We start from the raw sequence: 17735 nt of genomic DNA, 5'->3' as shown, positions 1-17735 counted from the left end.
TCAGATTGTTTTAAACTGGAATGGGACGATGATTAATATGTGTTGTTGTTCTGGGGGTGGGTTACCTTGGAAACAGTAGCACTAAAGATGCATTTTCACACTGTGTGTGTGTGTGTGTCTCAGGACCTTTGTGGTGTACGAGGTTCTTCGTGAAGACGAGTTCTCTGCCCTGAAGAACGCAGACAGCCAGGACGGTAAAGACACGCCCACCACGGTGAAACACGCCCTCATGTCCCTGCATCACCGCTGGGTCCTCAATGCTGGAGGACACTTCATAGACGAAAACGGGACGCGTGTGCCTGCTATACCCAGGTGAGACACACACACACTAAACACACTCACAGTGAGTATACATTCTATTTATCTCTCCACCTGTTGTCACGTTCATCACCATATAGTCTCTCTGTCACAGCTTTTTCACAATCCCACTTTTTCTCACAGCATCCCTCACGGTTCCCCTTAACCCTGTGTGTCATGTGTAATGTTTTAATGTTTCCAGAGATGGACCTGCAGGAAGTGGCACAGCTGATGTCAACCAGAAGTAACTATTCTCTGTGCTACTGACTGAGTTACTGCATGGTGACGGGGCTTTTGCTTTCACACACACACTCAGTCGCTCACTGTAACCCACTGTCACACAAACATCTGGGCTGTGTCTCAATTCTATGTAGTGGCTTCCTCTCTTAGTCTCCTTGTCTTTTGTCCTACTTTCACCTGGTCAGTTTATTCCTATCAGTGTGGGTGAAGGGAAGGAGAGGAAAGGACTAGAGTGTTGAGATGCAGCCTGTGGTTTAGCTGTGCTAGGGCCGAGGTCACAGGGTCACCTGTCCTGTGCAGGTGGGGACGGAGTTACCTGACCTGCCTGCTGACTTGGTCCCTGTTCCAATAGTCTTCATATGCATCCTTCCTTCCTTCCTCTCTTTCTTTAGCCAATCACTGGTCTGCACGTGCTTAGGTAAGTGTAGGCCAGTTTACCATCCTGTTGCTTTCACCAATCAAACTATACTAGAGCAGTGATTATCTCAAGGAGGGAGGGAAGGAAAGAAGGATGCATAAGCTATTGGTGCAGGGCCTAGTGCTAACTGGGACAGTAGCTACTAACCCACGGAATGTGGAGCATGCTGGGTAATGGGCACTGGGCATGCTTTGCAATTGATGACGTCTCTGATGTCACTGTCTATCTGATGATGATGGGGAGACGATGAGTGGCCATTTCAGATCTGATGTTGGCCAGTTATCTGTGATTGTGACGGCAACACCAAATACATTTAAATCCTCCTGATTGTTCAAAGATGATGATTTAAATGAAAGTAGTGTATTCAACAGCATTTAAAATATTTATTACATTCATAAATGCTACTTAGTGGTGTCATTTAAATTGTAATAAGGTCTAATGGCGCTTTCTGTGTGATGTATGCTCTCTCCCAATCAATATAGACTTCATTCACTTCCACTTCAAACTTGTGCCTACTTAGTCTTCCTGGACTTAGATAAAGCATACTCCTAGACTAAATGGAATCTCTGAAAGTGCTTTTTAGTCCAGGAATAGGCTTAATCTGGGTCCAGGAAAAAGGTATAGGAGTCTCTCTGACGTTAACGCTTTAATGCTTTGCTCCAAACATCTAATAATCTAAGAACAGCTGGAGCAGAGAATCACACATCCAGCTGCTTCTTCTCTTTTCTTCATACACAAGAGAAAAGCACTCAACCTTTCCTCCTCTCCTTCCTTCCTCCTCTTTTCCCCACAGTCTGAAGGATGGAACAGACCTGCCAATTAAATGTGAGATCTCCCCACTGGTGTCCTATGGCGGAGAGGTAAGGGGGAGGGACTTAACAGTAGGGACCTGTTGAAATATAAATAAATATTAAAAAGTGATTCCCGTTATAGTTATTACATTCAGTTTTACGAGCATTGATGATATAATAGCCTGATGATGTCACTTCCTGTTGTGTTGCAGGGTTTGGAGGAGCTGGTGAGTGGGCGAGAGTTCCGCCCCACCCTGGTCATCGACGAGAGTGGAGCCCACGAACTGGTGAAGAATGGCGTTTGAGGGACGGAAGAATGGAGGGAGGGAGGGAGAGGGAGAATGAAAGAGAGCGAGTGAGCAAAAGAAGAGAGACGTGCCAAAGACCTATTCCACTTCTTCTCCCTCTCCTCCTCCCTACAACTGGGAGAAACTGTGATGTCGTTTGTTTCCGTGCAATAATGCTGCGTTCATGTGCTTTTCTAAATAATTGAAACACAATGCATTTCCGACATCCAAAAACGAGCTTCTGAGTTGGAATTATAAGTGGGGAAATCCGTGCTATAACTCAATACAATGAGATCCAACCCCCAGTTGGAATGTTTTCCAAATGTCTGATTTTTCTGAGGAGCACATGGCCGCAGCATAAGATGAAGGACAGAAGCCTTGAGGGGCTGCATGACTGGATGAAGCAGTCTGAAGATCAAGCTATTTATTTTGCTTAAGCCAATTTTTTATCTGTCTTGTAGATGGAAATTACCACCTATGCATTTTACCAAGTGATTTGTACGTACAGATACAAGTAGAGATAGGTACAACAATTGTAGTCAGATGATCCTAATATGATTGATTATTATTAACATGTAATGTTGGTACACGGAAATACTTTTTTTATGATAACTGGGTTTCATAGCACACTACTGCTAGTCTTCTGCCTGATTGGCTTCCAAATGACGCTGTTGACATAGGAATTGTTTTACATTTTCTTTATTATAGAAATATCACATTTGGAAGAGGTATGAGTCTTTGATTAAACCTAAGCTTAGCGTGGTGTGCCTGTGTGTGTGCGTAGAGTTGTCTGCATGTGTGTGTGTGGATTTGTCGGTCTCTGTGTGCGTGGCTGTGTGTGTGATGGGTGTGTTTATTGCATTAGAAGTCCTGGTGTGTTAAATCAGAGTTTCCAGCAGCAGCACATGGTTTGTGTTTAAGATGGGCCAGAGAGAGCATGCTACATTTACTGCTGCAGCCACTCATAAAAATCTACTCTGTGGCTGCTAACAGTCTCTCTACCTGTCTGTCTCTCACACACACACAATTCCTCTTACTTTCTATATCTCTCCCTTTCTCCTTTTTTCTTCCTCTCTCTCATCTCCTCTTTTCCCTTTCTTTCACTTGCTCTCACTCCCACTACAGTATCTCTGACAGAAGGTATTGTATTGACAGAGGGCTATGCTTAGGTAACACTTATAAAGGATACCTCAATGTAAAGTGTAAATGTTGAATTGACTTAGATAAATAACCTTGATGTCTATTATAGAATGTTATATTCCTTCAGGCAGATATGAAACATGACCATGTGCATCGATAGTTTTAGCACACTGGACTGTCCTTAACTGGACTACTGTAGAGCGTGCTTTCCTCACTAAGCCACACCATGCTTTTCCACCATGAAGGAAGGGGTACATTTAAAGGGGAATTCCACCCACTTACCATTATTTGATGCGTTGCTCCTCTGTATCCCTTTTATTTCCCGAGTCTGGCATTTTAGTCCACATCAGCTACGAAACACTGGCGGTGATGATGTCATCAGGTGGTGACTGGCCTTACTTGTCACTAAGGTGAGCTCATTCTGTGGTCCGAGTGTTATCAATGTATAAAAGTGCTTCATGAATTGTATAACAATTGTAAGTATCTGTGTGTACTTACAGTGTAAAAACACTACTTAAGTCTATTGCCATTGGCATTACTATGGCAAATATAAAACATTTTTGTAGGTAAAATGGAACCCGATCAAATTTGTCAACAGAAATGTGTTGAATTAAAGTTATTTGTAAAATTTTGTTGACGTGACAGTGCCTTCAAAAAGTATTCATACCACTTGACTTTTTCCACATTGTCTTGTGTTACAGCCTGAATTTAAAATGGATTAAATTGAGATTTTTTTGTCACTGGCCTACACGCAGTACCCCACAATGTCAAAGTGGAATGTTTACAAATTAATTAAAAATGAAATGCTGAAATGTCTTGAGTCAATAAGTATTCAACCTCTTTGTTATTGCAAGCCTAAATACATTCATGAGTAAAGGTTTGCTTAACAGGTCTCATAATAAGTTGCATTGACTCACTCTGTGTGCAACAAGTGTTTAACATAATTTTTTTTATGACTACCTCATCTACAGTGCCTTGCAAAAGTATTCATCCCCCTTGGCGTTTTTCCTATTTTGTTGCATTACAACCTGTAATTTAAATTGATTTTTATTTGGATTTCATGTAATGGGCATACACAAAATAGTCCAAATTGGTGAAGTGAAATGAAAAAAAATTACTTGTTTCAAAAAATTATAGAAAATAAACAACGGAAAAAGTGGTGCGTGCATATGTATTCACCCCCTTTGCTATGAAGCACCTAAATAAGATCTGGTGCAACCAATTACCTTCAGAAGTCACATAATTAGTTAAATAAAGTCCACCTGTGTGCAATCTAAGTGTCACATGATCTGTCACATGATCTTAGTATATATACACCTGTTATGAAAGGCCCCAGAGTCTGCAACACCACTAAGCAAGGGGCACCACCAAGCAAGCGGCACCACCAAGCAAGCGGCACCATGAAGACCAAAAAGCTCTCCAAACAGGTCAGGGACAAAGTTGTGGAGAAGTACGGATCAGGGTTGGGTTATAAAAAAATATCAGAAACTTTGAACATCCCACGGAGCACCATTAAATCCATTATTTAAAAATGGAAAGAACATGGCACCACAACAAACCTGCCAAGAGAGGGCCGCCCACCAAAACTCACAGACCAGGCAAGGAGGGCATTAATCAGAGAAGCAACAAAGAGACCAAAGATAACCTTGAAGGAGATGCAAAGCTTCACAGCGGAGATTGGAGTATCTGTCCATTGGACCACTTTAAGCCGTACACTCCACAGAGCTGGGCTTTACGGAAGAGTGGCCAGAAAAAAGCCATTGCTTAAAGAAAAAAATAAGCAAACACGTTTGGTGTTCGCCAAAAGGCATGTGGGAGACTCCAAACATATGGAAGCAGGTACTCAAGGAAAACGCTATGTCTGGCGCAAACCCAACACCTCTCATCACCCCGAGAACACCATCCCCACAGTGACGCATGGTGGTGGCACCATCATGCTGTGGGGATGTTTTTCATCGGCAGGGACTGGGAAACTGATCAGAATTGAAGGAATGATGGATGGGAAACTTGAGGGAAACCTGTTTCAGTCTTCCAGAGATTTGAGACTGGGACGGAGGTTCACCTTCCAGCAGGACAATGACCCTAAGCATACTGCTAAAGCAACACTCAAGTGGTTTAAGGGGAAACATTTAAATGTCTTGGAATGGCCTAGTCAAAGCCCAGACCTCAATCCAATTGAGAATATGTGGTATGACTTAAAGATTGCTGTACACCAGCGGAACCCATCTAACTTGAAGGAGCTGGAGCAGTTTTGCCTTGAAGAATGGGCAAAAATCCCAGTGGCTAGATGTGCCAAGCTTATAGAGACATACCCCAAAAGACTTGCAGCTGTAATTGCTGCAAAAGGTGGCTCTACAAAGTATTGACTTTGGGGGGGTGAATAGTTATGCACGCTCAGGTCTTCAGTTTTTTTGTCTTATTTCTTGTTTGTTACACCCCAAAAAATATTTTGCATCTTCAAAGTGGTAGGCATGTTGTGTAAATGATACAACCCCCCAAAAAAAATTCCAGGTTGTAAGGCAACAAAATAGGAAAAATGCTAAGGGGGGTGAATACTTTCGCAAGCCACTATGTACCCCACACATACAATTATCTGTAAGGTCTCTCAGTCGAGCAGTGAATTTCAAACACAGATTCAACCACAAAGACCAGGGAGGTTTTCCAATGCCTCGCAATGAAGGGCACCTATTGGTAGATTGGTATATAAAAAAAAGCAGGCATTAAATATCCCTTTGATTATGGTGAAGTTATTAATTACACTTTGGGTGGTGTATCAATACACTCAGTCACTACAAAGATGCAGGCGTCCTTCCTAACTCAGTTGCAGGAGAGGAAGGAAACCACTCAGGGATTTCACAATGAGGCCAATGGTGACTTTAAAACAGATACAGAGTTTAATGGCTGTGATAAGAGAAGACTGAGGATGGATCAACAACATTGTAGTTACTCCACAATACTAATCTAGTTGACAGAGTGAAAAGAAGGAAGCCTGTACAGAATATAAATATTCCAAAACATGCATCCTGTTTGCAACAAGGCACTAAAGTAATACTGCAAAACAATTGGCAAAGCAATTCACTTTTTGTCCTGAATACAAAGTGTTATGTTTGGGACAAATCCAATAAAACACATTACTAAGTACCACTCTCCATATTTTCAAGCATAGTGGTGGCTGCATCGTGTTATCGGTATGCTTGTAATCATTCAGCACTAGAACGTTTTTCAGGATAAAAAAAAGAAACAGAATGTAGCTAAGCATAGGCAAAATCCTAGAAAACCAGGTTCAGTAAGATTTCCACCAGACACTGGGAGATGAATTCACCTTTCAGCAGGACAATAACCTAAAACACAAGGCCAAATCTACACTGGAGTTGCTTACCAAGAAGACAGTGAATGTTACTGAGTGGCCGAGTTACAGTTTTGACTGAAAATCTATGGCAAGACCTGAAAATGGTTGTCTAGCAATAATCAACAACCAATTTGACCGAGCTTGAAGGATTTTGAAAATAATAATGGGCAAATGTTGCACAATCCAGGGTTGAAAAGTTCTTAGAGATTTACCCAGAAAGACTCACAGCTCTAATTGCTGCCAAAGGTGCTTCGACAAAGTAATGACTCAGGGGTGTGAATACTTATGTATATGAGATATTTCTGTATTTCATTTTCAATAAATTAGCAAAGATTTCAAAAAACATGTTTTCACTTTGTCATTAGGAGGTATTGTGTGTAGATGTGTGAGAGAAAAAAATATTTAATTCATTTTGAATTCTGCCTGTAACAACAAAATGTGGAATAAGTCAAGGGGTATGAACACTTTCTGAAGGCACTTTATTTGTCAACAGAATCAAATGTAATTTCTTCCACACAACAAGAATATGCAACGTTGAATTTACATTTTTGTGCTTTCTGAATTATTGCTGCCGTGAATTATAGTGGTTTCATCACTCACTCAGGCTGTCGAATGAAAACTTTCTCCTCAAGGAGAAAAAAGCATTTTGATTGGGTACTGGGTTCTGACTTAATTGAAACCTTATTTGTAGCATGAGGAATTCTGGGATTGTTGGCATGCCCCCAACAATCCTCAGAATGTGATGGGGTATTTTTTCTCTTTCTCTGCCTCCGCTCCAAGCTCCGTTTTTTTTCTTCCTTTTTTGCAGGGGTGTGTTGCATCAGTCAAGTGAGTATGAGAGGGACCTGAGCGGAGCGAGCAAGAACAGAGAGAAAAGGCTTGGATTCTAACAGACAGAACTGGGGACACGGACACTCGCTGGAATACTCCACCGCTTCCTCTGAGCAAATGGTTTGAAAGGACAAAACTCTTTAAAAGTACGTTTCAATTCTCCTTTTTCTGCAAAATAACTTTTCTATTTTACTTTTTTCTTAATGTGTTTCAAGGGTAAAGGGTTTGGGTTCCACTAGAAGCTATAGAGATGCTTTTGCTTTCTGTAGAATTGTGTCAGTACCTCACACAAGTCTAGGTGTCTCAGTGTGTTTTTAGTCTAGTTTTGAACCCAATGTCTCATTTTTCTTGGAGAGAGAGAAAGCTAGTGTTTGTATGGCAGGCTAGAATAGAGGTAGCAGAGAGACGAGATGCAGCCTATCTCAGATCCACACTTCACTGTGAAAAGCACTGCTGCAATCCAACTGCTATACACAGAGGCCATTTCACACATACTATATTATACTGTATCTAGTTTAGTTTAAAACGACATCTCTTATAAAATGTTGACTGCAAAAATATCTTGTGCTTCCCCATTGATAGAAGGATATTGAAAGTCTTGTTTTTTTGTCTGGAGAAGCAACGGTGGAACTAATGCAGAAATTGCTTGAGGCTTTTTCACTTTCATGCTGCCAGTTCAAACCTCAGAGATAATTTGTTGTGCTTTGTTTTGCTGGGCATTTGTTCACTGTGTTTTGGAAAAGTTGAGCAACTGTTGACCACTTGAGTTCCTGGCCCTGACACATTATTTTGGCTTGGTATTATCATACATACCATCTGTCTTTGTGTGTCTATACTTATCCTCTTGTGTCATGCCGGCGGTATGTAGGTGTTATGTAGGTGGTATGTAGATGGTATGTATGAGGTATGCAGGTGCCCTGTGGTATGTGGGTGACAGATCCATACAGAGGCTAAATTCAGTCATTTTGATGTGGGGACATAACACCGTCACTTAGCAGACACTTTTATCCCAAATAGTTAGCTATATATACACTACCAGTCAAAAGTTTGGACACCTACTCATTCAAGGGTTTTTCTTTATTTGTACTATTTTTCACATTGTTGAATAATAGTGAAGGCATCAAAACTATGAAATAACACATGGAATCATGTAGTTACCAAAAAAGTGTTAAACTAATCAAAAAATATTTTATATTGGAGATTTTTCAAATAGCCACCCATTGCCTTGATGACAGCTTTGCACATTCTTGGCATTTTCACAACCAGCTTCATGAGATAGTCACCTGGAATGCATTTCAATTAACAGGTATGCTTTCTTAAAAGTTAATTTGTGGAATTTCTTTCCTTCTTAATGTGTTTGAGACAATCAGTTGTGTTGTGACAAGGTAGGGGGGGTATACAGAAGATAGCCCTATTTGGTAAAAGACCAAGTCCATATTATGGCAAGAACAGCTCAAATAAGCAAAGAGAAATGACATTCCATCATTACTTTAAGATATGAAGGTCAGTCAATACGGAACATTTCAAGAACTTTGAAAGTTTCTTCAAGTGCAGTCGCAAAAACCATCAAGAGCTTATTATGAAACTGGCTCTCATGAGGACTGCCACAGGAATGGAAGACCCAGAGCTACCTCTGCTGCAGAGGATACGTTCATTAGAGTTACCAGCCTCAGAAATTGCAGCCCAAACAAATGCTTCACAGAGTTCAAGTAACAGACACATCTCAACATTGACTGTTCAGAGGAGACTGTGTGAATCAGGCCTTCATGGTCGAATTGCTGCAAAGAAACCACTACTAAAGGACACCAAAAAGAAGAAGAGACTTGCTTGGGCCAAGAAACACAAGCAATGGACATTAGATCGGTGGAAATTTGTCCTTTGGTCTGGAGTCCAAATTTGAGATTTGTGGGTAAACGGATGATCTCCGCATGTGTATTTCCCACCGTAAAGCATGGAGGAGGAGGTGTTATGGTGTGGGGATGCTTTTCTGGTGACACTGTCTGTGATTTATTTAGAATTCAAGGCACACTTAACCAGCATGGCTACCACAGCATTCTGCAGTGATACGCCATCCCATCTGGTTTGGGCTTAGTGGGACTATCATTTGTTTTTCAACAGGACAATGACCCAACACACCTCCAGGCTGTGCAAGGGCTATTTTACCAAGAAGGAGAGTGATGGAGTGCTGCATCAGATGACCTGGCCTCCACAATCCCCCGACCTCAACCCAATTGAGATGGTTTGGGATGAGTCGGACCGCAGCGTGAAGGAAAAGCAGCCAACAAGTGCTCAGCATATGTGGGAACTCCTTCAAGACTGTTGGAAAAGCATTCCAGGTGAAGCTGGTTGAGAGAATGCCAAGAGTGTGCAAAGCTGTCATCAAGGCAATGGGTGGCTATTTGAAGAATATAAAATATAAAATATATTTTGATTTGTTTAACACTTTTTTGGTTACTACATGATTCCATATGTGTTATTTCATAGTTTTGATGTCTTCACTATTATTCTACAATGTAGAAAATTGTAAACATAAAGAAAAACCCTGGAATGAGTAGGTGTGTCCAAACTTTTGACTGGTACTGTACATAGTCATGACTCATACAGGATCTAATAGTCACTGGTCTGGTGTTGCCGACACCTTGTTCCAGCCGGGCTGAGACATCTGAGCCAGGTTAGTGGAAACGACCACAGAGTCATAAAGGACAGTTTTTCTGGGGAGGTCAAGGTGGTGAGGCATGTGGTGTGACCCCTTAGCCATTACTGGCAGGGTGTGTGTCGGTATGTGAGAGTGTGTGTTGAGCCAGGTTCATGACCTCACTGATGGTAATAGCCAGCCCTGACATCTCTCTTCCAACTCTGAACATGTGCTTTAAGTTATCAGAGGAATAAACAGCAGGTACTTCAATGGCCCAATGAACACACACACACACACACACACACCAGGTACTTCTGTGGTCCCTTGAAGTTGACTCTCTCAGTAAGGTTCAATAACAATGTCTGTGTTGACATTTTGAAAATGAATGTGAAGACAGAAGGTTGAACGGTCAGGCGCACCGGTTTGTGTCAAAAATTGCTACGCTGCTGGGTTTTTCACGCTCAACAGTTTCCCGTGTGTATCAAGAATGGTCCACCACCCAAAGGACATCCAGCTAACTTGACACAACTGTGGGAAGCATTGGAGTCAACATGGGCCAGCATCCCTGTGGAACGCTTTCGACACCTTGTAGAGTCCATGGGCCGACGAATTGAGGCTGTTCTGAGGGGGGGGGTCTTAATGTTTTGTACACTCAGTGTATAGTACATCTAGTAAATAGGCAATTCAGGGAATCTCAATCGGAAAAGTGACCATGCTATGGAAAAATATGAAAACCATGTGGTGAAATCTAGATACGTGCACACACACACACTGTGGCTGGAGCCAAGGGCAGAGAAAGATTAGCAGGCTGTTATCGTTGAGTCTCTCAGACATATAATTTCAATTAGCAACTCCTCCCTCGCTCTCTTCCCCGCTCCATCCCTCCATCCATCTCTCCCTCCTTCCCCCTGGGGCCTCAGAGTCTGTCTGACTGACATCTCCAGATACAGAGGTAGAGATATAATGACACACTACTGAACCAGCAGGGTCAGGGTGTAATTTCAACTCCACTTTCAAAACACAGCAGAGGCACCCAGTGCTTACATGGACTTGCCTGCCTGCCGTAGGTCCATGTCTGACTGAGCCCATACAGATCAGGCCACTCGCTGGCAGCACAGACCAGATGAGCACGTTGGGAGTGAGAGGCAGGCAGTGTGTAGTTTGGTATAAATAGCTAAATCCCAGAGAACATAATCGAAAATACCAGGTGTGCTTAGCGTTCCACACTTGTGCTTGAACTCTGACCCTTCCCTAACCAACAGCCCTTCCTTCAACACGCCACTGAGATCAGGTTCCCAGTAATACCAATGGACATAAATATGTTACTGTACAGAAATAGTGTTTTGTTAGTGAACATACAGTAAATAGAGTATACTATTTCGATGTACTATTATGGGGCACACTTTATTTGGATAGTCCAGATATTCCATAGTATACTATTTTGATGTACTATTGTGGGTCACACTTTATTTGGATAGTCCGGATATTCCATGGTATACTATTTTTATGTACTATTATGGGGCACACTTTATTTGGATAGTCCAGATATTCCATAGTATACTATTTCGATGTACTATTGTGGGTCACACTTTATTTGGATAGTTTGGATATTCCATAGTATACTATTTCGATGTACTATTGTGGGACACACTTTATTTGGATAGTCCGGAAAGTCCATCTGTAGGTGCGCTACAGATGGTCATACTATCAACAAACTATCTGTTGATAAGCAACTGCTTGCTAAAGTTAGGGCTAGGCTTAAAGGGTGTTTTCACATATACAGTTGAAGTCGGAAGTTTACATACACCTTAGCCAAATACATTTAAACTCAGTTTTTCACAATTCCTGACATTTAATCCTAGTAAAGATTCCCTGTCTTAGGTCAGTTAGGATCACCACTTTATTTTAAGAATGTGAAATGTCAGAATAATAGTAGAGAGAATGATTTATTTCAGCTTTTATTTCTTTCATCACATTCCCAGTGGGTCAGAAGTTTACATACACTCAATTAGTATTTGGTAGCATTGCCTTTAAATTGTTTACTTGGGTCAAACGTTTCGGGTAGCCTTCCACAAGCTTCCCACAATAAGTTGGGTGAATTTTGGCCCATTCCTCCTGACAGAGCTGGTGTAACTGAGTCAGGTTTGTAGGCCTCCTTGCTCGCACACACTTTTTCAGTTCTGCCCACACATTTTCTATAGGATTGAGGTCAGGGCTTTGTGATGGCCACTCCAATACCTTGACATTGTTGTCCTTAAGCCATTTTGCCACAACTTTGGAAGTATGCTTGGGGTCATTGTCCATTTGGAAGACCCATTTGCGACCAAGCTTTAACGTCCTGACTGATGTCTTGTGATATTGCTTCAATATATCCACATCATTTTCCTTCCTCTTGATGCCATCTATTTTGTGAAGTGCACCAGTCCCACCTGCAGCAAAGCACCCCCACAGCATGATGCTGCCACCCCCGTGCTTCACGGTTGGGATGGAGTTCTTCGGCTTGCAATTAACCCCCTTTTTCCTCCAAACATAACGATGGTCATTATGGCCAAACAGTTCTATTTTTGTTTCATCAGACCAGAGGACATTTCTCAAAAAGTACGATCTCTGTCCCCATGTGCAGTTGCAAACCGTAGTCTGGCTTTTTTATGGCGGTTTTGGAGCAGTGGCTTCTTCCTTGCTGAGCGGCCTTTCAGGTTATGTAGATATAGAACTTGTTTTACTGTGGATATAGATACTTTTGTACCTGTTTCCTCCAGCATCTTCACAAGGTCATTTGCTGTTGTTCTGGGATTGATTTGCACTTTTCACCACCAAAGTACGTTAATCTCTAGGAGACAGAACGCGTCTCCTTCCTGAGCAGTATGACGGCTGCGTGGTCCCATGGTGTTTATACTTGCATACTATTGTTTGTACAGATGAACGTGGTACCTTAAGGCGTTTGGAAATTGCTCCCAAGGATGAACCAGACTTGTGGAGGTCTACAATTCTTTTTCTGAGGTCTTGGCTGATTTATTTTTGATTTTCCCATGATATCAAGCAAAGAGGCACTGAGTTTGAAGGTAGGCCTTGAAATACATCCACAGGTACACCTCCAATTGACTCAAATGATGTCAATTAGCCTATCAGAAGCTTCTAAAGCCATGACATCATTTTCTGGAATTTTCCAAGCTGTTTAAAGGCACAGTCAACTTAGTGTATGTAAACTTCTGACCCACTAGAATTGTGATACAGTGAATTATAAGTTAAATAATCTGTCTGTAAACAATTGTTGGAAAAATGACTTGTGTCATGCACAAGGTAGATGTCCTAACCGACTTGCCAAAACTATAGTTTGTTAACAAGAAATGTGTGGAGTGGTTGAAAAACGAGTTTTAATGACTCCAACCTAAGTGTATGTAAACCTCCGACTTCAACTGTAGTCCTCTTTAAAAGAACCGATCTCAGTCCTCTTTAAAGTGAACTCTGGGGTAAAAAAAAAAAGCTAAAGAACCCAGTTGTCTTTGTATTCACACTGCCCTTGCCTTTGAATGAGGACTCAACTCTTTTGCCAGTTCACTTCAACTATTTTGTGGACCAAGTCCTCTTTGCATTCACATTGCTATGTTTAGAAAGGAACCAAGATCTTTTTCCAACATGCACTCTGGGTTTTTACAAAGTGCAGGACAAGCCATTCAATCAGAATACGTTATTGGACAGCTAGATATACGTACCTACTTACATTTTGGAAGCTAATAGATTGCATTTAGTTAAAATATGAGACTTAATAATTGTAATCAGAAGATACTATTAACAAGTACATTTGATTGGTAACAGAATAAATAGCAATAGAATAACTGCAGAATAAATAATGCTGTAATTCAAAATTGTACACCCAAGGTAGGCTACTGCCCCTTTAAGAGCTAGAATAAATGTTGTACCCTTTGTTTTGATTCTCACCAAATAGGTTGTCTTCTCACACTATTCAAACCCCACTATCAATGAACAGCTTATGAAACTCTCTTAGCCTATAGATCACATATTGCAAACAAATAACCTGAACTAAAAACTCCACACATTTTTGAATTTCTGTGCGTCCTTGACAATCGCTAATCAATATCCAAAAACTCCACCCATTTTTTTCAGTGAACCTGCACATCATCACCTTTTCTCTTTTGTGGCATCAATGTGAGGGTTTATGGCAGGGGAAACTGTATTGCGTTCACATTGTCCTAAAAAATGGAATCGGATCATGGAATTCAAGTGAACCGAACTCATTTCACTTCTCGAGATGGTCTCAGTTCGGTTCAGTTCGGGGCTCTTTTGAGGGGTCTGAGTTCCTTTTGGAGTATTCACACAGCACAAAAAATTAAGCAAAACACACTGAGTTCACAAGAATTGTCCGAAAAGGACCAAGTTTGAAACCCTTTTTTGTTCAATATAGATCCCCTATATACTGGTCTTGAAAATAAGAAAAAAAACTGTTGGGGAGGTTCTCTTCTGCACTGTTCAACCAATCCAGTAAATGTGGAGGAGGAGTTAAGAGGGGTATCACCTTGGGTGCATTCGAGCGGATCACTTTTGTCAAGTCGGTGGTCACCGCCTTTCAAAGTGTGTTGCATTATGGGGATAAAAATTGTCTGACATGCGCCTACATGTCGAATTTATGAACTTTACAAAAATCATGTGATAAAAGGCCATGAAGTTTTGACTGCAGTCGACTGTACGTTTCTGTGTTACTCTTCCCCAACTTCATCCTGCAGCCATGACCTGCATTATGGGAGGCTCTATTGTCAGCCAATCATTAGGGTGATTTTGTTTCACCCACACGACCAAAGACGTGACTGAAAAAGGAACCAACTTTTCCACACTTTGTGTTTACGTGGATATGAGCAAATAAATGTGATGTTTCAGACTCTTTCTCAAACCAATATATTGTACAATGTACACACCTATATTTTCAGTTCATGAGTGTGTGATAAGGGGGTTGGAGACATGTTTATTTCGATATTATAAAGAACAACTCGTATAAACAATGTCAACACCGCCATGTTGCACTGAGCCTTGCTGTTGGAAAACCACATCAGTGTCCGACTCTTGGCTGTCGCAGATGCACCTCCCCCGACTTCACTCCTTGACTTTCATCTACAGTCAGTTTGCTTTCACTTTACCACTCAAACGAGCCCCTTGTTAATGTCCAAAAGTGGAAGTAGTGTCACAGGCTCTCTTTCCATTTCCCCTGAAAACCAGAACATCCTGTTGTTGGGGACTCGGCAGAGGATAGGGTAAGGGTTAGGATAAGGGTTAGGGTTAGAGCTAGGGTTGGGGTTAGTAGATAGTTGGTTAAAATGTTACTGTTAGTCTGTAGACCATCTACAGATAGACTATACAAATAAAGTGTTATATTTAAAGACAGTGTGAACTACTGGTTAGTATGCACAGTCACACTCAGTCTTGTCCCACTCTAAGTACCAGTGTACATAAATATCACAACCACCCAAACGTCTCTGCTGGTTCGTGATCAACGCTTAGCAAACTAGGCTGAAGTTGTTTGTCTCTTGCTGGTTCAGTGTTTTGAGGTCCACATGATGAGAACAGAGTGAAGAAAGAAAATAATAAAAATAATTACTTTGCTCTGAGTGGGAAAATGCCTTGAGTAGATGGAGAGAAAGGAAAGAGAAAAACAGAGGGAAGACTGGTCTCTTAACGCCTCACACAGATGGATGGATTGGCAAGAACCTGAAAACAACAGGAAAATGTTAGAGAGAGAAAAATATCTCAGCTCTGTTACGAATAAGCAGTATGATTTTGTATGATATTCAAGAAAACAGAATGATCCAAACTGTCTCTGAGTGTACTGGAGTATGTTGGGAGAGATGTCTTGACAGCTTGAAACCACTCAGACATAGCGTAGTAATAGAACAGTACTTATGGTGATGTTTTTAGAATTAGAAGTGGAGCGGTAACACATTATTTGGATAGTCCCAAGTAGATGTTTGTAGATGTTCAGTAGACCGTTCAATAACTGTCAACAACATTTCAACTAACTCCACTACCCCTAGCCCTAACATTAACCTTATCCTATCCTTACACTTAACCCTTACACTAACTCTAACCTTAACCCTTACTTTAACCCTAATTCTAAACCTAATCCTAACCCTGTAACCTTGGCAAGCAGATGCTTATCAACAGATAGTTTGTTAGTATGACCATCTGTAGATCATCTATATGGGACTATCCAAATAAAGTGTGACCATGGAGATATTTGTAGTAGCAGTAGTAGCTAGGGCTGTTGCGGTGACTTATTACTGCCACACCGGTGGTCACAAGTCATGAAGGCAGTCAAATTCCACATTACCGTTTAGTCAGGCTCTGATGCTGCTGCTGGTCATTAGTAGTCTACCAAACTTGCTAATTGCCTGGTACTCAGCACTCTATTGACACTCTAATCATCTGACATCAATGCAAATGTATTCGAAAATCCAATCAAACACTTCATGAGAGCCCATGAGCTCATGTTGCGCAACATTTCTATAGGCTATGGAATTGCGGGGAAAACAGATGGCTGCTAATAAAAAGAGGAGGATCCCATCAGCTTTCTATAGGCTAGGCCTACTATATTTATTACTCAACTTTCCTAATATTAAGCACATTGCTTATATTTACAACAGGAGTATAGCCTACCTGGCTGGCATGAAAATAAACCACAGGGAAAAGCGTCCTCCATTCGCTATTTAAGTGCATAGATTACATGTATTTTTTCCTGCTGCCCCTGTTTCAATACAGGTGCATGATAATGGTTCATTCTAAATCAAAACAAATGTCACATATTTTATTTAGTATATGTAAAGACAAGAATAAATCAAGAATAGTCTGATGGGTGACAATATTAGCCTATCACTTGTGAATTATATATTATCACTTGTAAATTATGCCCAGCATAAGAAACAATGCCTTTTTTTGCGACTTTTTCGAATCATAGTCGCACATCTTATGTAGCCTAGCCCATAGGTCTATATGTTTTAATAAGGTTTGTATCACAACTAAAGTGGCCAAATAACTTCTTCAAATTAAACACATGAATCTGCTTTACAAGGGGTGTAGAGCCTAACTGCCATATATAAGCAGCGCGTGAGTTTCAAGTTTGGGGAAGATAATTTTCACCATAAAAATGCACCTTTATAATAAAAGCGTTACATGCATAATTGCATTTGCGGTCACTTTTGATAATGGTGTTTTCCGCTAATGGTACATTAGCGCTTATAGCCTACTACCATGTGCGCATTGCAGCGCTTATAATGTGAAGAAATAGCCAAATAGTTTAAACAGTTTAAGCTAGACGTTCTGATCTGTTGCGTCAAACATTGCATAAATAAGGTTTTTTGATGCTAGTGGTTGTATTAATTTGGGATCTATTGCATCCCACAACTGTCCCAGACTATGTTTGGAATATTTATTTATCGCACAGAATAGAATAGGTTGACTTGTACTATGGGGGATAGTAGATTGACATAGGCTAGTGCTTTTGCTGTTCGTTAGGCCTAGTTATCTTGTTGGCTGACGAAAAGTAAATGTGGACAAGTTCTTCCAATATCTACAATAGGATTACTTTATCCTATCCCAGGTATTCCTTAAAGAGGTGGGGTTTCAAATGTCTCCGGAAGGTGGTGAGTGACTCCGCTGTCCTGGCGTCGTGAGGGAGCTTGTTCCACCATTGGGGTGCCAGAGCAGCGAACAGTTTTGACTGGGCTGAGCGGGAACTATGCTT

The 17735-nt window shown here is 41.1% G+C and overlaps 2 protein-coding genes across 5 annotated transcripts in view; both read left to right on the top strand.

Moving 5' to 3' along the window:
* The window catches only part of LOC121533940 (UDP-N-acetylhexosamine pyrophosphorylase), a 32687-nt gene extending 28883 nt beyond the window's left edge, over window positions 1-3804 (top strand). The window contains exons 8-11 of one of the 2 annotated variants that reach the window (XM_041840306.2): window positions 124-312; window positions 500-541; window positions 1749-1815; window positions 1959-3804. In XM_041840306.2, coding sequence (XP_041696240.1) covers window positions 124-312; window positions 500-541; window positions 1749-1815; window positions 1959-2051 — 391 coding nt within the window. In that variant the 3' untranslated portion in view covers window positions 2052-3804. The remainder of the gene's footprint in view (window positions 1-123; window positions 313-499; window positions 542-1748; window positions 1816-1958) is intronic. The other variant, XM_041840307.2, reaches the window with a different exon arrangement.
* A 3547-nt stretch (window positions 3805-7351) lies between these two features.
* The window catches only part of LOC121533941 (discoidin domain-containing receptor 2), a 50800-nt gene continuing 40416 nt past the window's right edge, over window positions 7352-17735 (top strand). For all 3 annotated transcript variants that reach the window (XM_041840309.2, XM_041840310.2, XM_041840308.2), the window contains exon 1: window positions 7352-7499. The gene's annotated coding sequence lies outside the window, so the exon portion shown is untranslated. The remainder of the gene's footprint in view (window positions 7500-17735) is intronic.

This window comes from Coregonus clupeaformis, chromosome 20, assembly GCF_020615455.1.
Source record: "Coregonus clupeaformis isolate EN_2021a chromosome 20, ASM2061545v1, whole genome shotgun sequence".
Lineage (NCBI taxonomy): Eukaryota > Metazoa > Chordata > Actinopteri > Salmoniformes > Salmonidae > Coregonus > Coregonus clupeaformis.
This window is presented reverse-complemented; position numbering and strand designations above follow the sequence as displayed.